This window comes from Chelonia mydas, chromosome 1 (assembly GCF_015237465.2).
Source record: "Chelonia mydas isolate rCheMyd1 chromosome 1, rCheMyd1.pri.v2, whole genome shotgun sequence".
Lineage (NCBI taxonomy): Eukaryota > Metazoa > Chordata > Testudines > Cheloniidae > Chelonia > Chelonia mydas.
The window spans coordinates 187067418-187088417 of record NC_057849.1 but is presented as its reverse complement, the minus strand read 5'-3'; the positions used below and the strand labels follow the sequence as shown (position 1 = coordinate 187088417).

The 21000-nt window shown below is 40.7% G+C and overlaps 1 protein-coding gene across 4 annotated transcripts in view; it reads left to right on the top strand.

Annotated features, from left to right (window-relative positions):
- Nucleotides 1-21000, top strand: part of EPHA3 (EPH receptor A3) — a 713608-nt gene that overhangs the window by 497256 nt on the left and 195352 nt on the right. For all 4 annotated transcript variants that reach the window (XM_043538478.1, XM_037907108.2, XM_007057545.3 and 1 more), the window contains one exon: nt 10297-10957. In XM_043538478.1, the coding sequence (XP_043394413.1) occupies nt 10297-10957 (661 nt within the window). The remainder of the gene's footprint in view (nt 1-10296; nt 10958-21000) is intronic.

Genomic DNA, 21000 nt, shown 5'->3' with positions numbered 1-21000 from the left:
TTTCAGTCTGTAAATCGTTACATGTAAAGTTACATTGACTGTGTAATGATGCCCTGAAATAGGGTGTTTGATTGTTTCTCCTTTGATACTTAGCCTCTAACAAGATCTGTAATCAGAAAATATTCCAGTGGCATTTACCTCTCCCTACCAAGCTAAAGTATCCATTTACTGTTATTAAAGGTTCAGGTAACTATTTATTTTATCTGTTAACAACATACGATAAAAAATAGAAGTACATTTGCTGTTGCCAACAAAAGGTGCTGCATTTTAGGAGACCTAGATTTATTTGAGCATTATCTGATCCGTTTCTATACCAACAGAGCTCAAGTACATCATAAAGGGAGTACTACAACTGCAGTTCTGGAGGGAGGGTGATGGTTTATATCTCAGTGACCTTTATGTTAAAGAGAGCTCACTTTTCTGATGGTATGAAGTAGGGCATGAATGTAGCACTTAGCAACAGTCAAACAACATGGGGCCTTGGGATTAGCCATGTTCAGAGCAATCTTGTGCATGAGAAGTCCCGTAGGATATGATTGATCAAAAAGGCCCCTATAAATTATGCATATATGCCTTCATAGGATTAGATGTCATAGCAAATGTGGCTGTGCTATTCTTCATTTGAGTAAAATTAGTACTGAGAACAGCTGTCTCATTTATTCAATATTGCTAACTTATGTAATTGTATTTTGAATCTCATGGTTTTTTGCTCAAAGCTGGAATCATGTGAATATACCAGAATCTTATCCTTCATTATTTGTTTTTTCTTAAAATGAAAGTTTCCAGCCCTCATGGTTGCAGAGATAAAGTTGATTTGAGCATAAGCTTTCATGAACTACAGGTCACTTCATCGGATGGCTTATGCTCAAATAAATGTGTTAGTCTCTAAGGTGCCACAAGTACTCCTTTTCTTTTTGCTGATACAGACTAACACGGCTGCTATTCTGAAACCAGAGATAAAGTTGAATATGTGAACCTCAAAGGTGCAAAAGTCAGAATGCAAATAAAAAGAACTCCAAATTATTATTATTAAAATCTATAATTATTTTAAGATACTTGTAGCAGATTGCAGATTCACTGGTGTGGCGCCTCCTGCTGGTTGCCTAGGGAATTAGCTCAATTCCAGATCTTGGAGCGCCCTCTGCTGGCCAGTGTCTCACCTGCCTCAGGCCCCCGTGTCCCTCCTGGACCCCGGTGCCCTTTACCTCAGGGTTCTGCCCCAGCAGTACTCCCACACTCTGGGTCTCCCTTCCCAGGGGAACGCCCAACCTTCTATAGCCACCTTACCTCAGTGGCTACTGCCAATCATCCTCTAGCTCCCTTTCTCTGGGGCAAACTGCAGTCTGTAATGGCCGCTCATCACTGGTAAGGGGGTAGGACCAGCTGCCTTTCCCTGCAGCCCCAGTACCTCCCTAGGCCTTTACCAAGGCCTCAGCCTGGGGAGTTGCCAGACTGGAGCTCCCCAGCTCCTCTTGCCCTTTCCCAGTATTGCTCTGCTTCCAGTACCCTGTGCTCCCAGGCAGCTAGGCCCTTCTCCCTCCAGGGCTGGAGACTGACACAGCTCCTCCCTGAGCCCTTATAACAGGGCCAGGTGTGGCCTGATTGGGTGCGGCCACAGCTGTGGCTGCCTCCCCAATCAGCCTTTAACCTTGTTTTCCAGGACCGGGGTAACTGCCCCACTACAATACTCTTATGTTTTTTGGGGGGGCGCTGATGCATGAGTTTTATCATGTGAGGTTGGCCACTACGTTTTTTGGAAAAATATATTGAATGAAGAGTTGTTGTAGCCATTTTGGTCCCAGGATATAAGTGAGACAAAGTGGGTGGGGTAATACCTTTTGTTGGACCAGCTTCTGTTGGTGAAAGAGACAAGACTCAGAGCTGCATGGAACTGAAGAAGAGTTCTATGGAGCTCAAAAGTGTGTCCCTTTCACCAACAGGTGTTGGACCAATAAAAGATATTACCTCACCCACCTTGTCTCTTGCATGAAGAGTGTAATTTAGGGCTCATAACGCTGCTTGTTTGTGCCCAATCATGTATCTATTGAAGTCAATGGCAAACGTTCTGTTAACTTCAACAGAAGCAGGATTGGGCTCTTTATTCAGAAGTGCCTCAGTATTTGGAGCTTTCCTGTTGGAGCAATTGGACTGGCAATCTGCAATCATTTACATGCAATTTGGTCTTCATTACAAATTAATGAAGTGATAATTGCTTTTTGCAGTCGTCTATGTGGAGAAGATGGTGCTATTTGCTTTTTCATATAATTAATATGTCTACATTCAAGTGCTCGTGTAAATTTGGCAGCTTAGAAAGTTGTTGGGTTAGGGTTCGGGAAACTGCAATGAAATTACTGCAATAAAATTCTTCTTCTATTGAGCAATTCTAATTCTGCAAATAGAGTTCCTATTTTTGTTTGTATCTACCATAGGAAGTGTAAGTATATTAATGTATATATTGATGCAGACAATGGTAAATAAATCAGTTGTAAATCATTGTGAATTACTTTAAATTTCCAGATAAAATACCTGTTGTTTTGCAAGTGCTGGTCCCTGTGTGAATTCCACTGTGGCTATTTATGCTCTCCATGCACCTGAGTCCAGAAGACTTTTGCTAACAATGTCCATTGGTCTCCACCTGTGCCCTTCCTCTCCTTGTGCTCCAGACTGAGGGTATCAGAGGTGGTGCTGACTGCCTGCCTCTCCAGTTCCTTTCTACCTCTACCAGGTAGTGGTCTGAGATGGAACCCTCCAGTGTCCACAAACTGGTCCTTCAACTTCTAATCCGTAAATATTGTATATATAAATATTGGTTGTTAGTTCTTAGTTTTTAGTAGTTAGTTTAGCTAAAGGTTTTGGGAACCCCTCCTTCCAAGCTTCCTCTCCTCTGCACACTCCCTGGTACGGGACACCAGTTATGTTCAGGATTCTTGCTTCAAAAGCTGAATCTCCTGCGCATGGTCCTTCCTGGTTTAGCAACAACTATTAGAGCTGCCTATACCACCCCAGAGAAGCTCATACGTCCACTAACTGTAGTATCTCCTGCTCTTTTCCCAGCCGTACCTGGCAAGCACAGGAGTTCAGACTTAGTGGACATCTCAGGGAGAGTGCCCTGAGGCCCCAGTCTGATCTGGGCTGGGCAGACCTCCCTCCCACCCCCCGTCTCCCAGGCTCACCATAAGGATAGAAAACCCTCTCAAAATCCTAAAGAGAAATCCCCCTCCAGATCCACCTCTAAGTGGAGGACTTCTTCACCAGCACCTTCCAAGTCAAAGTGTCTCTGTACCCAGTTCTGGGGGGATCAAGAGTCCATAAGGGTCACTATACTGATCTGCAGGCTTCAAAAATTGAGTGCCTCTATATTGGCACCATTGACAGGAGCGGAACCTTTGAAACTGAGCACAGAGAGACATGAGCCAAGGCCAGGACAACCATCAGTAGTGACAAAGTGCAAGCACCAAGAACCACGTGCAGCATCATGCTTGCAGAAGCAGACATCAGCTTCCAAGGGCTGGCATGCTTCTGCTCGCAGTCTCACTCTCTCTCTCTCTCTCTCTCTCTTTCTCTGAGTGGGGATAAATGTCATCCGTCAGGATCCAGAATCTCCCCTCCTATCAGATCTGGTCCTTACAAGGGAGATGCTGACACCATTGATCCATGAACGCTATGACAGAAGTCAATCCCGCTTCTGCCAGTCCTGGCATTTCTGCATCACAATGGTCCTGATGGCACCACCATTACAAATGGAACCTACATTTTCCTCTTTGGGTGAATCTGACATTGGGAGGGACCAGTATCATCTCCACACAGAGATGGGAGTCCAGGTAGGGGAGCCATAATCTCCTGGGACCTACCTTGACTTCAGAAGATGGGGTACCCCCTTTGGACTGTTGGTAACCTATCTCTTTGGGACTACTTTAACCAATGCTGGAGCCTTCTCACTGGTCTTAATGATCATCATGGGAGCTGTCCATGCAATATCCTGAATTGGTACAGCCAGGGGAGCACAGTTTTTGTTCATTCATCCTGCCCCACACTTTTTTTGGTGGTTCAAGATGCCACTGAAAGGGGTGGACAACAGTTCCCAAGGTCCAACATCTCAGATGAAGAGGCCAAAAATTTGGACCGCCTCAGAAGGAAGGTATTTACATCAAATAGGCAATTACCAGGCCTTGCTGTAAAAGTATGATTTTGTGAACTGCTGTAAGATTTCAGAATTCAGAGGCAAGTTGACTTCGGAGGATAGAGAACAATTTCAAGCCCTTATCAAGGAGGGTAAATTGGTGGGTAGAACATCCCTATAGGGGATGACAGCCTCAAGATCAATGGTGATTGCATTGTTATGCTCGGCAAATCCTGACTTTATTCCTCAGGCTTCCCCAGGGAAGTTCAATCCCTTGTGGAGGATTTGATGGAAATAGCTTATTTAATGAAAAGACTGAATTAAAGACTCAAGGGTGACCCTCTGCTCCTTGGGGATATATATGGAGACACAGAAGAAGTGTCATAGGCAGCCTCACAAGTACCACAAGCCTTCTACCACCAAAGGGGATATGAACTGCCACAAAAGTGGCAGAGGTGCAGAGAAACAAACACAACACTCCTCCTTCCCAGCCTCCTGTCAAGAAATTTTTTTTGACTGGACTCATGAGAGCTGCGATCCACCTCACAGCCACATAGGGCATCACGCCCTCCTACGTAGTAGGTACTGCTTGTCAGTCACCCATAGTGGAATATATACAGGAACCATTACTTGAAGAAGAAAAAGAAGTTACTTATCTTGTACAGTAACTAGAGTTCTTTGAGATGTGTTCTCCCTACCTGTATTCCACCTCCTGCACTCCTTCTCCTCTGTCTCAATCCTTCACTCATGATTCGTGGCAGAGAAGGAAATGGAGAGATAGTTGCTCTGCACTGCTCCTTATGCCCTTGGTCCAGAGCACAAGGAGAGGAAGAGTGCAGTAGAGGACCAATGGATGCTGCTAGCAAAAATTACCCTGTCTCAGGCGTGTGGAGTGCATGACAATGCCAGAGAAGAATATAGATAGGGACCACACATCTCAAAGAACTCCAGTTACTATAGAGGTTAGTAACTGTTATTTATCATCCTATCTAATTTAATCTTGAGAGATTTCAATAATTGACCTTCTTTGTTCTGAAAACCCTACATTTCATAGTTAAAGTGCAAGAGTTGATGAGTAACATATAAATAGTTTTTTCCTTTTAGTCTTTGTCCATATATAGAAGTTGCACTGGTTTAATTTAAAGCTGCTTTTAAACTGATATAGTTAATCCAGTGCAAACCTCTATGTGGACACTTTTAGTTTGGTTTAATAGTGTCTTATATCTTAAGTTAAACCCATACCATGTTCTCATGTAGACAGGCCCTTAGAAGCCCTGGAATGTGCTTAATGGAACTGGAAGCTGGGATTAACAATTCCTGGCTTTTATTCCTGACTAGGCCACTGACTTTCTATGTGACTTCTGAAAGGTCAATAGACCCTTGTGGGACTGTTTTGCCATCTGTAAAGTGTTGATAATACTTCCCTGTCTCACAAGGGTTTTGTAAGTAGGGTTGCCAACCTTCTAATAGCGCAAAACGGAACACCTGCCCCCCCGCCCTTCTCCAAAGCCCCACCCCCTCACTACATCCCCCTCCCTACATCACTTGCTCTCCCCAACCCTCGCTCGAAAACCATATGCCTGGCAACCCTATTTGTGAAGCTTAGTGAGTTAATGTTTACCATGGAATACGCTGAGATCATTGGATGGTAGATGCTGTATCAGATGAATGCTGATCAGAATCAAAACTTAAATGCAGCACTGATGTGGGTGCACTGAGGAAGGCACTTCTTTGGAAAAAAAATCCGATCTGTCCTGAAGAATAGTTGTGGTCCCTCTGAAAATATTTACTTCCATCTACTTCACACATTCCAAAATTTGTACCATGCAGGAGCTCTTTTTTAGGACTGAGTATTCCCCAGTTATATTACATCAGGTTCCTGGCATGACATAGGGTTTCCATTTTTGAATGTGTTGTGTGTATCTCTAAAAGTGCCAGTGATGTGTGAGGTGAATTTCTCTAACAGCTAAAAACAGCCAGACTTCAGTATGACAACAGTTGTATTCAGTGATGAGCTGCCAAAATCTTAACAACCGGTTCCCTATAAAAAGTTCTGATTTAAGGGATGTGCCCCAGTATGTATTTTTTGTACCAACAGGGTTACCATATGTCCGTATTTTCCCGGGAGGAATTTTTAAAATTTAAAAATTCCTACCGCACGGCGATTTAAGAACCAAAAAGCCTGACCTGTCTGGGAAAATATGGATGTATGTTAACCCTGCCTAAAGTTCTTTTTTTAAAAAGATGGGCCTGAACTAGAAATGAGCTCCATTTCACATGTGTGGGTCCCCGCCACTCCCTGGGGGTGTGTTAGGGTGACCAGATGTCCCGATGTTATAGGGACAGTCCCGATTTTGGGGTCTTTTTCTTATATAGGCTCCGATTACCCCCCACCCCCGTCCTGATTTTTCACACTTGCTGACTGGTCACCCTAGGGTGTGCACATGTGTGGGTCCCAGCTGCTCCCTGCCCCCCTCATTGAAGCAGGTGTGCAGGGTTACTGCCCTGGGAACTGCAGGGCACCAGTGGATGTGGGGCCAGCTTTAGACAGGGGTGTGGGGCAGAGCTAGCTGGAGGCAGGGGGTGCGGAGCTGGCTGCAGGCAGGGCATGGAGTGCGGAGCTGGCTGGAGACAGGAGGGTGCGGAGCTGGTTGGAGACAAGAGGGTGCGGGGTTGGCTGGAGGCAAGGGGATGTGGGGCTGGCTGGAGACAGGGCAGGGGCTGACTGGAGGTAGGGGCTGGCTGCAGACAGGGCAGGGGGGTGCAGGGCTGGCTGGAGACGGGCTGGCTGCGGGCAGGGCAGGGGGTGCGGCAGGGGCTGGTGCGGGCAGGGCAGAGAGTGTGGGGGTGGCTGGACACGGGCTGGCTGCGGGCAGGGCAGGGGGTGCGGCAGGGGCTGGTGCGGGCAGGGCAGAGGGTGCAGGGGTGGCTGGAGACAGGGGTGGCTGCGGGCAGGACAGGGGGTGCGTGCGGCAGGGGTTGGCTGGAGATGGGGGCTGGCTGCAGGCAGGGTGGTGGGTGTTCACGGGGAGAGCAGCAGGACGCAGCCCAGGCCCAGCAGAGCAGCCAGGGACCCACCAGGCAGCATTGGGAGCCCCAGGGCCAGGGGAGGAGCAGCAGCAACAGGGCTTGTGTCCAGGGCCAGTCGGCAGCCCACATGGCTCCCATAGTGCAGCGCCCCCGGCGGCCGGAGGAGGAATTGCATCACTTCCCGGCCAGAGCCCATCAAAGCCTCAGCGCCCCATGCAGGGAAGCGGGTTAACAACCGGTTCTAAAACTGCTTCAAAATTTAACAACTGGTTTGCGTGAACCGATGCGAACCGGCTCCAGCTCATCACTGGTTGTATTCCCGTGTGTACATGTAGTCCCCTTTAAAACTATAAGAATAGGTTTGGGAGTTGTAAAAGGTAATTTATAAGTCTCAAGGTTGGGTGTATTTTGTCTGTCGGTTTTCTGTTTTGTTTTCATTTTAAAATGTTAGTCTCATAGACTCATAGATATTAAGGTCAGAAGGGACCATTATGATCATCTAGTCTGACCTCCTGCACAATGCAGGCCACAGAATCTCACCCACCCACTCCTGCAATAAACCTCTCACCTATGTCTGAGCTATTGAAGTCCTAAAATCATGGTTTAAAGACTTCAAGGTGCAGAGAATCCTCCAGCAAGTGACTGTGCCCCATGCTACAGAGGAAGGTGAAAAACCCCCAGGGCCTCTGCCAATCTGCCCTGGAGGAAAATTCCTTCCCGACCCCAAATATGGCGATCAGCTGAACCCTGAGCATGTGGGCAAGATTCACCAGCCAGATACCCAGGAAAGAATTCTCTGTACTAACTCAGATCCCAGCCCATCTAACATCCCATCACAGGCCATTGGGCCTATTTACCATGAATAGTTAAAGATCAATTAATTGCCAAAATCATGTTATCCCATCATATCATCTCCTCCATAAACTTATCGAGTTTAATCTTGAAGCCAGATAGGTCTTTTGCCCCCACTGCTTCCCTTGGAAGGCTATTCCACAACTTCACTCCTCTGAGTCTTTCACATAAGTCAGGCTCCATTCTTCAGTTGATGGATATTCTGAAATTGCTAGCAATCAAGAACCTGTCCATGGTGACTGTAATAATGCGTAAAGTGCATGCTGCATGGCAGCAGCCTGATGTTGGTGTTGATGTCCTAGAGCTTGTCCTGTATTGAAACAAAAAGATGGTTAGCTATGCTGAAGAATTCAAACAAATATCTGCAAAGTTCAGTCCTGTTTATACTCCTTATTATTCAATACTTGTGAACATTTGCATGTCCAAATTCTTGTTTGCTTAATGTTTTGGTGGAATGCAGTGTTCTTAGTCATTTGCAAACAGTATTAATATACCAATAAGAGCTGCTCACCGCTTGCTTTTGTTCATTTAAAAAGTTGTTATAGTCATCCATTCAGGGAGCAGAAAAACTACTGGGGTATTTAAGTGTCCAGTCACACATGCTGAGTGACTTAGGGCAGGTCTACACTTAAAATGCTGCAGCGGGAGACCTGCACTGTGCAGCTGAACCACTGTAGTGCTCCAGTGAAGATACTACTCCATTGATGAGAGAGCTAATCCACTCCAAGAGAAGCAATAGCTTTGTCGACGGGATAAACCCTCCCATTGACATAGCAAGGTCTACACCAGGGGTTAGGTCAGTATAACTGTGTCGCTCAGAGGGGTGGATTTCTCACACCCCCGAGCGACGTAATTCTACTGATGTAAGTTTGTAGTGGAGACCTGGCCTAATGGAGAATACTTAAAGTGAGCACTCCCCAGATGATTTTTTTTCTCTGTAAAGTAACCTGCAAATATTTGTGTTTAACTTTATGGGGGCAGACATTGGGACTGGTTCATGAATATTTTGCAAATGGGAAAAATACATAAATTTGCTAGATAAAATATCCAAAAATATTTGTAAGATGGGACCATATTTATAAAATACCATTGTGATGAGTGTGGTGTAAAATCCTGTCTAGCACTGGGAGGACCTGAGTAATCAGGATGCTATGAAAGGTAAGCTAATGGTTTTTTTTTTTAAATAATTGTGGTTGCAAAGCTAAAGTGGACTGGGTCATGAGACCAAGTGAAATAAACAGAAATCTCTGAAGTAGGTTGCTTTCTAGTGAGAGGCATCTAAAGAAACTGTTAAAGTCCTAAAATTTCATTATGAACTAATTGAATTCCAACAGTGGCCAATGACAGACCATGAATTTCTCTTGAGATGTCTGTTTAAACCTTGTAAAGGACTCTTTCAACTGTTTAGAGTATGAGGATATACACAATGATCAGCCATTTAACATCTGGTGCATCAAATGCCCCAATAACAACTGTGTGGATGAAGGCAGTCCATCACTATACTCTTGAATGAACTCACACAGAAAAATTATAAAAGACAAAAACACCAGTGGGCAAACACTTCTCATAAAACAATCACTCCATATGTGACCTCTCAGTCCTTGTCCCCAAAGGAAACCTCCACAACACCTTCAAAAGATGAGCCGGGGAGCTTAAATTCATCTCTTTGCTAGACACTAAAAATCATGGACTCAGTCAAGACACTGTTTTTATGTCTCCTTAGAGCAATCTGGAGCCCACTAACCCTCCTTTATCCTATGACTGCAGAGGTGTTAATTGCTGACTTCACCTTGAATGGTCTCTTGCAATGAGTACTAACTCCTTAGCGATCTCTTCCACCTTGTGTTTAGCGGTGACACTCACATTACCTTTCCCAGACCTGAAGAAGAGCCCTGTGTAGCTTGAAAGCTTCTCTCTCGCACCAACAGAAGTTGGTCCCATATTTTTTTTTACCTCACTCACCTTGTGTCTCTCATTTAAAAAGTCAGCATTTAACAGTTGCCACTTCTAAGTATAGGGAAATAACTATCAATTTTCTTGTAAACTTTGTGGTAACTTGATAAATGTTGACTACTTAATGGTAACTGCTACGTATGCTTAATGTATTCATGGGAACAAGAAGTGTGCGTTTGACAAGGTTTTCCCATCAAATGTCTAGGTAAAGCAGGGCGATTTTCTAAAGTGGAATCAGACCCTTCATTTTGTTGTTTGATCATTATGTGAAGCTCTAAATGCAATTACTATTGCTGTTGACATAATCAGTATACTTAATATATTTCTTTCTTTTTTTTCAGTGGGAAGAGATTAGTGGAGTTGATGAACATTATACACCAATCAGAACTTACCAGGTATGCAATGTTATGGATCACAGTCAGAACAACTGGCTGAGAACAAACTGGATTCCACGCAACTCAGCTCAGAAAATCTACGTGGAGCTCAAGTTTACCTTGAGGGACTGTAATAGCATTCCTCTGGTTCTGGGCACTTGCAAAGAGACCTTCAATCTATATTATATGGAGTCTGATGATGACCATTTGGTCAAGTTCAGAGAACATCAGTTTACAAAGATTGACACCATTGCAGCTGATGAGAGCTTCACTCAAATGGATCTTGGGGATCGAATTCTCAAGCTCAATACAGAAGTTCGTGAGGTGGGACCTGTCAGCAGGAAAGGTTTCTACCTGGCTTTTCAAGATGTGGGTGCATGTGTTGCCTTAGTATCAGTGAGAGTGTACTTCAAGAAGTGCCCTTTCACTATAAAAAACCTGGCCATGTTTCCAGATACAGTACCTATGGACTCTCAGTCCTTGGTGGAGGTGCAAGGTTCTTGTGTCAATCACTCAAAGGAGGAAGACCCACCCAAGATGTATTGCAGTACAGAAGGCGAATGGCTAGTGCCCATAGGAAAGTGTTTGTGTAATGCCGGCTATGAAGAAAGAGGCTATGAATGCCAAGGTAACAATGCACTGCATGTTCACCGTTCAGTTATTAACAAGGGTTTCACCATCTGTCTATGTTCCATATATTGGCTTCTGTTAATTTTTTAGAAGCTAATGAGAGATTTATTAGATCACAAAATTGCTCATTAAAGTAGTTCTTGTTTAATTTGTGTAAATAATGTTATTTAACCATGTGTATTTATTAGGGTTGAGTAAATAATACACAGCTAATACTGAATTCAGTAAATCTAGCCTTGCTTCCCTCTCACAGGCTTTCTATCAGCCCATTACAATTTCTTCAAATGTATATGTTGTGTCAAAGTATTTGAATTTTTTAAATTCTGGCTTGATTGCTTGCAGTCCTCTGTGTTTAGTATTTGATATGTGAGTTGTGTTGGTTAGTTGTACCGGTCCTGTAAAATACATGGTATTGATTCTAGTTCCAAATTGGTTGTGTGCGCAAATGCTTGCAAAGTGAATACTAATGTTTGCAGATTCTAAGTTACAGTTCCATGAATCCTCAAACTTTTGACTCAAAAGCATTTTCTGAAAACGTGTAAGTCAGTGAAATTTGGTTAAGTGAAAACTCCTAGAAATGGAACACACTGGGACTTGAGATTGGTTAAAGCCAAGTTACTGAAGCATTTGAATCTAGATTCATTTGCAAATTGCTTTCAACATTTGCTCAGCTGTCTCAATGAAATTATGATTTTATGTTTTGCATTTTACTCAAAGATACTTGGCTCTTTCTTTTAGTCTCTTGGTGCCTTGGTCAGTAATTTGACTGGTCGCTACCGACTCGAGATGGTCAAAACTCAGAATTTCCATTTTGTGGGAAATGCCATTTTGTAATTCATTTTCATTATGAAAAAGTTTTTCTGTTAAATCCTTAGCCTCTTCGTGCCAACAAAAGTGCCAGTTATGATGATTCTTCTTGAAATGTGCTCTTAGAAAAAAGGGTATTACAATTATCCCAGCAAACAGCTAGCGCAATAAGTTGTCGTTTAGACCATTACCTTAAACTGCCTCGAGACTGGTAGACTCCTTTTACATAGGCCATCCAACAGTCTTTATATGTGTAGGAGAAATCCTGGGAGCTGGGAGCACCCGTCTCTGATTCCGCAACCAAAGCTATGCAATTCTGAGTCCCATTCTAACGAAAATAGCTTTCCCACAGAATGTGAGAGAGGAGGATGGGAGACCATAGGGACCAAGTGTACATTGTGTGTTGTTTCCTTGGAAAGGGTGGCTCAAGGAGCTGAAGTTTTTATGTATTTTTTCCTTTAATTACCGATAGACAAATTTAAAAAACCCACAAATTAGATTCTTTTATTAGACCCTGACATCAATAGGAGCTGGAGTTTTATTGTTCAGGCACCCATGATCTCTGGGCCTCCTATAGCCACATTTTAAATTCCTGAAAAGTTTGGGGAAAACATTGGTATTACTCTAACCACCATATATACTCTTGCTATAACATTAGAGTCCTTGTCTCTGTAAATGATGAAAAGCCCTTGGTTTAGAATTAGTCACACAGGGGCATGAAAAGACAGTCACTCCAGAAAGTATCAGGAAAAAAAAAACTGAACGAATGATGAAGTATTCAGTAAAAAAAGATATTTTTTCCCCTTGCAATCAGATTCTGTTCTCAGATGAAGCATGTGCTGTTCCTACTGAAGTCAGCAAGGGTTATGCGTCTGCTTTTTAGGGCAGATTTTGACGGTGAATTTAAAACACAAAAGCCGACACTAACACTGCAATCATTTCCTGGCATCAGGTTCTTCTGTCCTGTTCTTTTGACTTCAACTGCATATGTTCATCAAATGGGCTTTGTATGATTAGACCATTCACAAAAGTGACGGGACATTCTGGTTTGTTCTGGCTTTGCATGTAATGTCCTGCTGTCCTGACAACTTTTATCGAGACTCATATTTGTCAAATATTTTCACCCTGGTGTGATTTAAGTGGCACTCTCAAAGCAGTTGGTAATCCAACCCCTCACCGCTGTTGACGTCAGTACCGCAGCAGGAATCGGAAAGCTTGGAATGGAGTTCAATTTTTCACATACTTTTTAACTGACCACTTTGGCTCAGTTTGGCTGCTTCTGCCCTTTTTTTGCTTGTCAGCAACAGGACTAGAGATTCAGGATTGTGGTGTTTGGAGTAGACACAAAATGGGGTTACAAACATAGGCTTGAATGAATGGGGAATTGGAAATAATATAGTTCCCCTACTTGAAATTAATTTAATATAATCTGAAGAGGGAAAAGCAATAATATAGCACTGCTTATCTTCAGAGTGCTTTAAAAACATTTAATTATGTAAGGGATTTTGCCAGTTGAGCCTGTGTGGAAACACTTTATGAAGTTCTAATTTGCTTTCACACCAGCAATTTTTATTGTATTCTATCTCTGCTCTAATACTGGTCCTTATAAGGATTTCATAGCAGATTTTCAAATACACAGTCAGCTTGCATCAGAAGAATATTGTCACTGGTAATGAAATTAAGCACTCTAATGAGGTCTGATGAGTCCGTAAAGTTGGTTTTGAAATCATCATGCATAACTTCTCTTCATATTGGCAAAAATGTTGTGGCCCAATCTTGCCCTCAAATAAGCAGCACACACACATTTTTCACATACATTTTAAAGACAGCCTTGCTTCTACTGCATGCCAAGGAAACGAGTAAGGTTTCGGGGCATAGGCTCTGGACTTAGCTGTTACAAATGTGATTTGAAAATATTGCTTCATGTTTGTTTCCATGTTGTTAAGTCAAGATCAGACAAATTGACTGACTTAGTTTTTGGCCCCAATCTTGCATTTGACAGTGTGTGAGCCTATGGCTGCTCCCGTGCAAACCCCTATTGATTAGGGGGCTTCATGTGGGCTAACTGCCTACATGCTATCAATTGCATAATCAGGGCTTTATTTTACTTCAGGAAAGCAAAATGTTGTTCTTATTCATATTTTCTTTGTTCTTTCTTGTAGCCACCTTTGTTCAAATATGTGTGAGGAAAAGTCATTTTTAGAAAATGTACAGTTAGTCCTGTTGAGGAATTTGGCTTATTTAATCCATTTCAGGGTAACTGTTAAGATTTAGGCTCTTATCCTGCAAAGGACCTACACCCATGTTTGAATTGGGGGCACTGTGGTTAGTCCCAGTTAAAGTCAGTGAAACTACTTGGTATGTAAAGTACACCCGTGTGTAAGTCTTTGCAAGATTAGGGCCTTGGAATGCTATAAACATTACTGAAGCCTCTTACTGAGTGAGATGCTTGTTATAAATGTGGACAGCAATATGTGTTTGGGTTTTGTTCTCTTCACATAACTTTGCCAGTGTGTTAGGGGACTTGACTTATAGCACTCTTTCCCAATGACAGAATTAGGCTTCGGTTGAATAAAGACTACCAATTTTATGTTGGACTCTGTGGTAGTTTTCTGATGTTTGCTTAGAACTGGATTTTCATCTGACTTGTTCCAATTCAGCTGTAAATCAGATTTGAACTTCCGGTGTCAGTCCCTGGACGTGGAAGATGGATGTGTGAAAGGATTACATGACCTAGCTCCGTTCTTCCAAAGCAGTGACATTTAATTTTTAATTCTTTAGAATGAAGAACTATGGGAAACTTGTGAACAGGTTTCCCAAGAGACCATTATGGATATCTTAGAAATTAGATGTTATGTCTCCTAGTCCGTCCCCTACCAATAAAGGACTGTTCTCTGTTGTAATTTTGCTTATATGTTGCATTTAAATGTCCCAAGTGATGGGTGGCTTCCACCACTTCCCCTTGTGATATTATTTCACACACTAATAGAACTCTCTGTTAGAAAACTCTTCCTGCTAGTCATCTTGATATTTGTCTTTCTTAGTTTCATCCCCCATTCTCCTAGTCATGCCCCTTTCCAGTATGCTTTATAACTCCTTTCCTTTTTTTGGTGTTTGCACCTTTTAAATATTTGTAGACTGTTCTCATTTCTCCACACTTAGTCATCATCTAATCAAGCTATACTTATTTTTTTTTAATTTTACTTTCAGTTGTCCATGACTCTTCAAAAGTAGTTGTCAATGGTACAGCAAATTCATTTGGTAATTCTCTATCCTGCATATTGACCATATGTATATCTTTAACTAATGGTTTACCTATTTTTTATGAAGGCACCCTATCCTATGGTGATAGTTGCCATATAAGTACCTAGATAGGTGAATGTATGTTTTTATAAACTTTGACTCACTTCCCAATTATTCAAATACATTTTCTGTTTTTTTCTTGGTGACATGGAGGAATTTTTAGTTGTGTCTTAATTATCGTATCTTTTAGGATTTCCTATCTGCCTTTTACATGGCTGGACTTTAACATGTCCACTTATCAACAATTACTCACAAAAGTATTCTGTTTCTCTAATTTTGGTCTCCTGCAATCAGGGGCGGCTCTAGCAGTCGCCGCCAAATTGCCGCCGCGGGACACGGGCTGCCACCCAATTCTGAATGCCGCCCCAAGCACCTGCTTGGAAAGCTGGTGCCTGGAGGCAGCCCTGCCTGCAATTAAACTCTTTGCACTGCTGCTTCAATCTGTGAACCTACTAAGCCCTGGGTCACTGGTTCCAAATATCATATTATCAATCAGTTTCTTTCCATTGGTAAGAGCCAAGATGGTGTCTTCTCCAGTTGGAATCTTTTCTACAGAATGATAGAGAATACAGAAATAGTCCTTCTCTAGTAATACAGTGGACATTTATATGACTCTGGAGAATCTTCATCTGGTATATTGTGATCAATTATGGGTACCTCATAACTAGAAAGATTTAGATAAACTGGATGCTCTCCAAAGAAGGACAAAAATGAATGAGGATAATAAGAATGTGTATAGCATGACTAATTAATACTCTGGGCTGTGTGCGAGGGTCCATGCTAAATTTATACTGTTCCAGAAATGAAGGAGGAAGACGAAGTAAATTGCAAAAGGTGCAAGGGTTTATAACTAGGAAGAATGAGATGAAAAACAATTAAAAAGGAAATTTAGGTAAAATATTAGAAAAATTAGCCTGACAACTACCTATGTAATAATCTGGAAGTCAAACATACAATGGGAAATTGTGTCCCCATTTGGGAGTAAAAATGAACTTACATTCACTTGAGTACTTTTTCAACAAGTGACACTTCAGAGCACAACACACATTGTGTTTCCAAATGGTAGAACAAAAATAAATTGACAAGCCTGAGGAGAATGGCTCTCTAAGCACACAAGTGCATGTTCCTCTACATGCTAGCATTATAAACTGCAGTTTAAAATTTAGATGGTGGATTTCTACTTTTGAGTAATCCTGATTTACTGTAATGTTTTGCTCTGCATTGTCAAAATTCAAATTGTTGAGAGGTTGTATAAAGGCATTTATGAAATGGTTTTTATTTTTTGTCTTGTCAATTTCCTGTGTGATAAAGTTTAAAACTTCAGCTACAACCGACAGACAAATGTTATATAACAAAATACAAAAAAACCTTTGAAGGACTGAATCCAGTAAACCTTCCTCATGCAGATAGTTCTTACTCAACTGAACAGTCCACTTAAGTAAAAGGAGAAAAATGTTACTGGGAAGTTGGGGGGAAGGTAAATTATGTGTAACATACATGATTATCGCAGAAATGCTTTCTCAATTTCTCTACCAACACTAAATTATTCAAACACTTAAGCTCTATGGTGCAATGTCTCAAACTAGATTTATATCTCTCAATTCATGGAAATATGAAAAGAATGCCAAACCTACCTATATAAATCTGAACAATCTCATTTTTGTTGAACTCTTTCAGAGGAATGAATACTGTATTTCTGAGGTATAGTTATGAAAAATTATATTAATACACTGTGAGGAATTAAAAAGGAATTGAAGAGAGAGATGTTTAAATATAAATAACAATTTTGGTCTCAGCATACTTAATTATAAGTTTTCATCTACCAATAATTGTATTCCTGCTTTCAACAAACATTTTTTGAATGAAGGGAGGGAAAGGAGCAATTAGGAGTTATTTAACATGGTGCAAGTGGGAGCACACAGGAGAGGGGACATGTAGTGTGTTTCTGAGCAAGGTTTATTGATCTATATGCTGCCAAGATCAGTAGTTTCCCCATGAAATGGCTAACTATCTGACAGATTGCAGATGCAATCAGGGACACTAAGTTAGACTACTAATTACAGTTATGCACCTATCTACAAGATCATATTGTACTTAATTAAAAACTAAAAGGTTGTTACACTAGGACTGCACAATCACATAGTGGCAACAGTAACATCAAAAGTTAGCATTTATATGGTGTCTTTACAGAAATCTGGAAAAGCCACAAAATCAAGCACTGGTCCTACACTATAAACATTTATTAGGAAACCGGAATTTGAAATGTTATTCATTTTAAGTTTGAAAAAGTTGTTTGTTTTTAACACCAAAACCAAATTTTTTAAAGGAGGATTGCTAAGCTTTTTTGCTATCTATCTAAAATTACATTACGTAGAGATAACTATAAATTACAACGTATGCATTACTTATAACTATGAAATATGCACTGTTCTCATTCAGTTCAGATCCTAAAAGTTCATGAACAGAACTCTAGGCAGGATTTTCCCAAGTGCTCAGCACTGGCCTAACTCTTCTCCCTGAAAGTCGATGGTAACCATATCCTCGCTGATTTGAATGTCATAAGCAGAGCCAGATGAATAATTAAAAAATCAGGTAACTTATTTACAAATATTGCAAAATGAATTTAATATGTAATTTGCAAACATATTAGTCACATTATCAGACCAGTTCTGTAGATGGGCAAAACTAAAATAGAAAATTCTCTAATTAAAAAAAAATTTGAGAAATTCACTGAATCAGTATTATATAACTAGCTCTAATCAATAGTATGGAATAGTTCCAGTCATGTATATTTACTTGAGATGATGCCTTTCAATAATGCAGAACAAATTTGCTGCCAGCTATGATAAAAATGTCTATAAAGATTCTGTGCTTATTTACTTCTATTTACATAATAATTTTTGGTACTAACAGACCAAATCATAATCTTATCTTAGAACATTTTTAAATTCTAATATTTCCCTCCAAAATGATGTATAAAAGGGCAGTGTCTATATATTTTATAATTCTGATACTCAGGGCTGGATTTTCAGAGTGCACTTCAAGCTAGTGGGAAACACAATTGTTTATGCACAGAAAAGGCAATATTTTAAGAAGTGCACCTAGTGCAACTTAAAATAGGAAAATTGTACTGTACATTTATATAACTCAAATTTATGTTTGTCACAGAAGGTGATTTTCTATGTCTGTGAACTGCCACTGTTCACTCTGCAACATGCATCTCCAGTAATGTAACGTTTTAAGCAATAGAAGGCACACACATAAGAACGTCCCAGCCCCTGCTTGAAAATTAAGGGGTATCTGAGGACCATTTGGTTCCTATTTGTGAACCTGCAGTTTGTTTCTGATTTTGATACTGTACAAGATATCCTCAAAGCATCTGCTTTTGGGTTTTTGCTGCAAATGTTTTTCAGCTATGTATGATAAGGGCTCTTAAGGGACCTTGCTGGCATTTCCTCAGCCTTTTTCATTTTAATGGTTTTGCTTCTTTGTTGGCTCTCACAAGATTTTTTTTTTCAGTGTTGTTGGGGTTTTTTTTTTTTTTTTTGGTTTTGAGGGATTTTTCCCCCCTTGCTTTCTACCTTGCACTAGCTTTCGGGTACTCAGGTGTAAGATTTAGTTAATAGTTACACAAAGATCGTAGTGTCAGTTTGAATTCATTGAACACTTTGCAATCCCCTTCTCCTGCTTCCCACCCAGCAGTTTCTTCACCACTTGTGCCTGTGTTTAGAGTTATTTGACAATCCCTTATTAGTTCCGGAGAGGAACTTATAAAGGCTAATAGGGGTTTGCATTACAACTGACAGCTGGTACTAGACTTTAATAGAGAGCAATTGTAATGAGAAGTGTAAGTTTGGTAACATTTGAGGAAAATGCTCTTAAAGTAAGAACCATCTTGAAAGATGAGTATGAGTAGTTGAGAATCATATATATGACTGCTGCTCCTCAGCTTGAAGTACAGGATGTTGTCAAAACAGGCTGTTGGCAGACATCTAAATAACCAGTAATTGATATCAGACTTTATTGAACGTTTATGACTGCAAGCAAAATTGCAGAATTGATTGTTACTCTGCATTACAAATTGGATAATCAAAATTTTATCCATAATGGTTCACTTTCCTTGGCTTTGAAATTGCATTGAACAGTATTTGGTCCGTAATGGCATAATCTTGATGCAGAATGATTTAGTCTTAACACACTTGTTAGAGGAGTCAGAGTGATTAGGAATTCATTGTTTGTAGTTTCTGCACCAAATGCTTATCAACATTATATGCCATGTAAATCAGTATACCTGGTATGTCAAGGGGAAAAAAAAACCACACACAGGTCTTGTGTTTAAACACAAATGAAGCTTAGACACAAACAAGTACAAATACTTCCAGCGTCATAGGGGCAAAATGTGTCACTATCATGTATCTGTGGGTTCAACTCTTGTCTACTGTAAGGTTAAAATTTGATGTGATAATTTAGAACAGCTGCTCTTTGAAAGGAAGATTCATTTTCAACAAGGGAAGAAAAAACCATGGTAAAGGCTGACAATATGCCAACCCTGAATAACAGCATAAATGAGATGGGACAATTCTGCTTAACGATATGGTTGAAATAACTCAGTTTTCCTTGCCATTGATATTTCCAACCTTTGTGTTTCTGGTCAAGTGTACTGCTTATTGAATGTATCATGTGTTACTCTTGCTGGAATGATTTTTTTTCTTTGCTGAAATTTTGACAATGATGTACGATGGCACATAGTGGATCGGTAGGTAACATTATAAGCTAACCAAAAAAAATATTTAAAAAAAAATCATATACATCATATCTCTGTCCAACCTGCTGTTAGTACAAACATATTACTGTTTCACAAAATAATGCTTCAAAGCTCGCAAATAGACTTACAGCATTAGGGAGGGATTATATTATGGCCTACATTCATTGGTCCATCTCTGTCCAGCAAAGCATTTAAGTATTCACTTAAGTCCCATTGATTTCAGGCGCATGCTTAAATTCTATTAAAGTTAAGCATGTGAATAAAGTAAAGTTAAACATGAGTATAGCTCATCCATTAATGAACTCTGCATAGGCTACAGGCATCAGCCCATATGGAACTACTTGCAGGTTTGGGCATGCTCTCTCTCTCCCCCCCTTCCTCCCCACGCCCCCCTTGGTTTCTCACAACTCTCTATTGGGAAGAGAATGATAGAAAAGATAAACCACAAGTGTCCAGCTCTCAATCTCAAAGAGAAATGCCATATTTTTCTTTGATCTCTGAAGCCATATTTTTTCTAATAACATATAATGAAGATATATGGTATGAGTGTGCAAGACAACAGTTTTACATCTCATACTTTAAGAAAAATGAGAACACTTCTGCATCACTTGATTACTCTATTCACAGAAAATAACCACTGATAAAGCAATTAAGATACTATGAAACGGTCATCTGTTTGCAGATATGTGAATTAACAGCAGTCATCGAATTAAAATGATGGATGAATACAGCAGAAATTATGTACAATGTACTTGCACCGTTCTCTGCATACAATCATTTGCAAACATAGACTTTACAGGATTTGATCTGATTTTAACATGCACATCCTCTCTCTGCCGACATTCTTTGCAATCTGCATGTGCATCTGTTCGCACATGTAAAATTACCCATACACATTTAGAAGCTTTTTTTTAAATTGGCGCCTCAGAGTTATTTTCTCCATGTTCTTTTATAACAAAGCTTATTCTTCCCTGAAGGGGAAAAATGTTTTTATCTGGGTGTGTAGAGATGTATTTTTTAAAAATAATGTACACTTGGTTATAAACTAAAGATTACTTATATGCTTTAATATTGAACTGAATAATGTATTAATGATTACTGTACAAAGAAATGCAAGCAAATGTTGGAATGTGAGGTAGGACCAATTAAACGGAGGTATCTCCAGC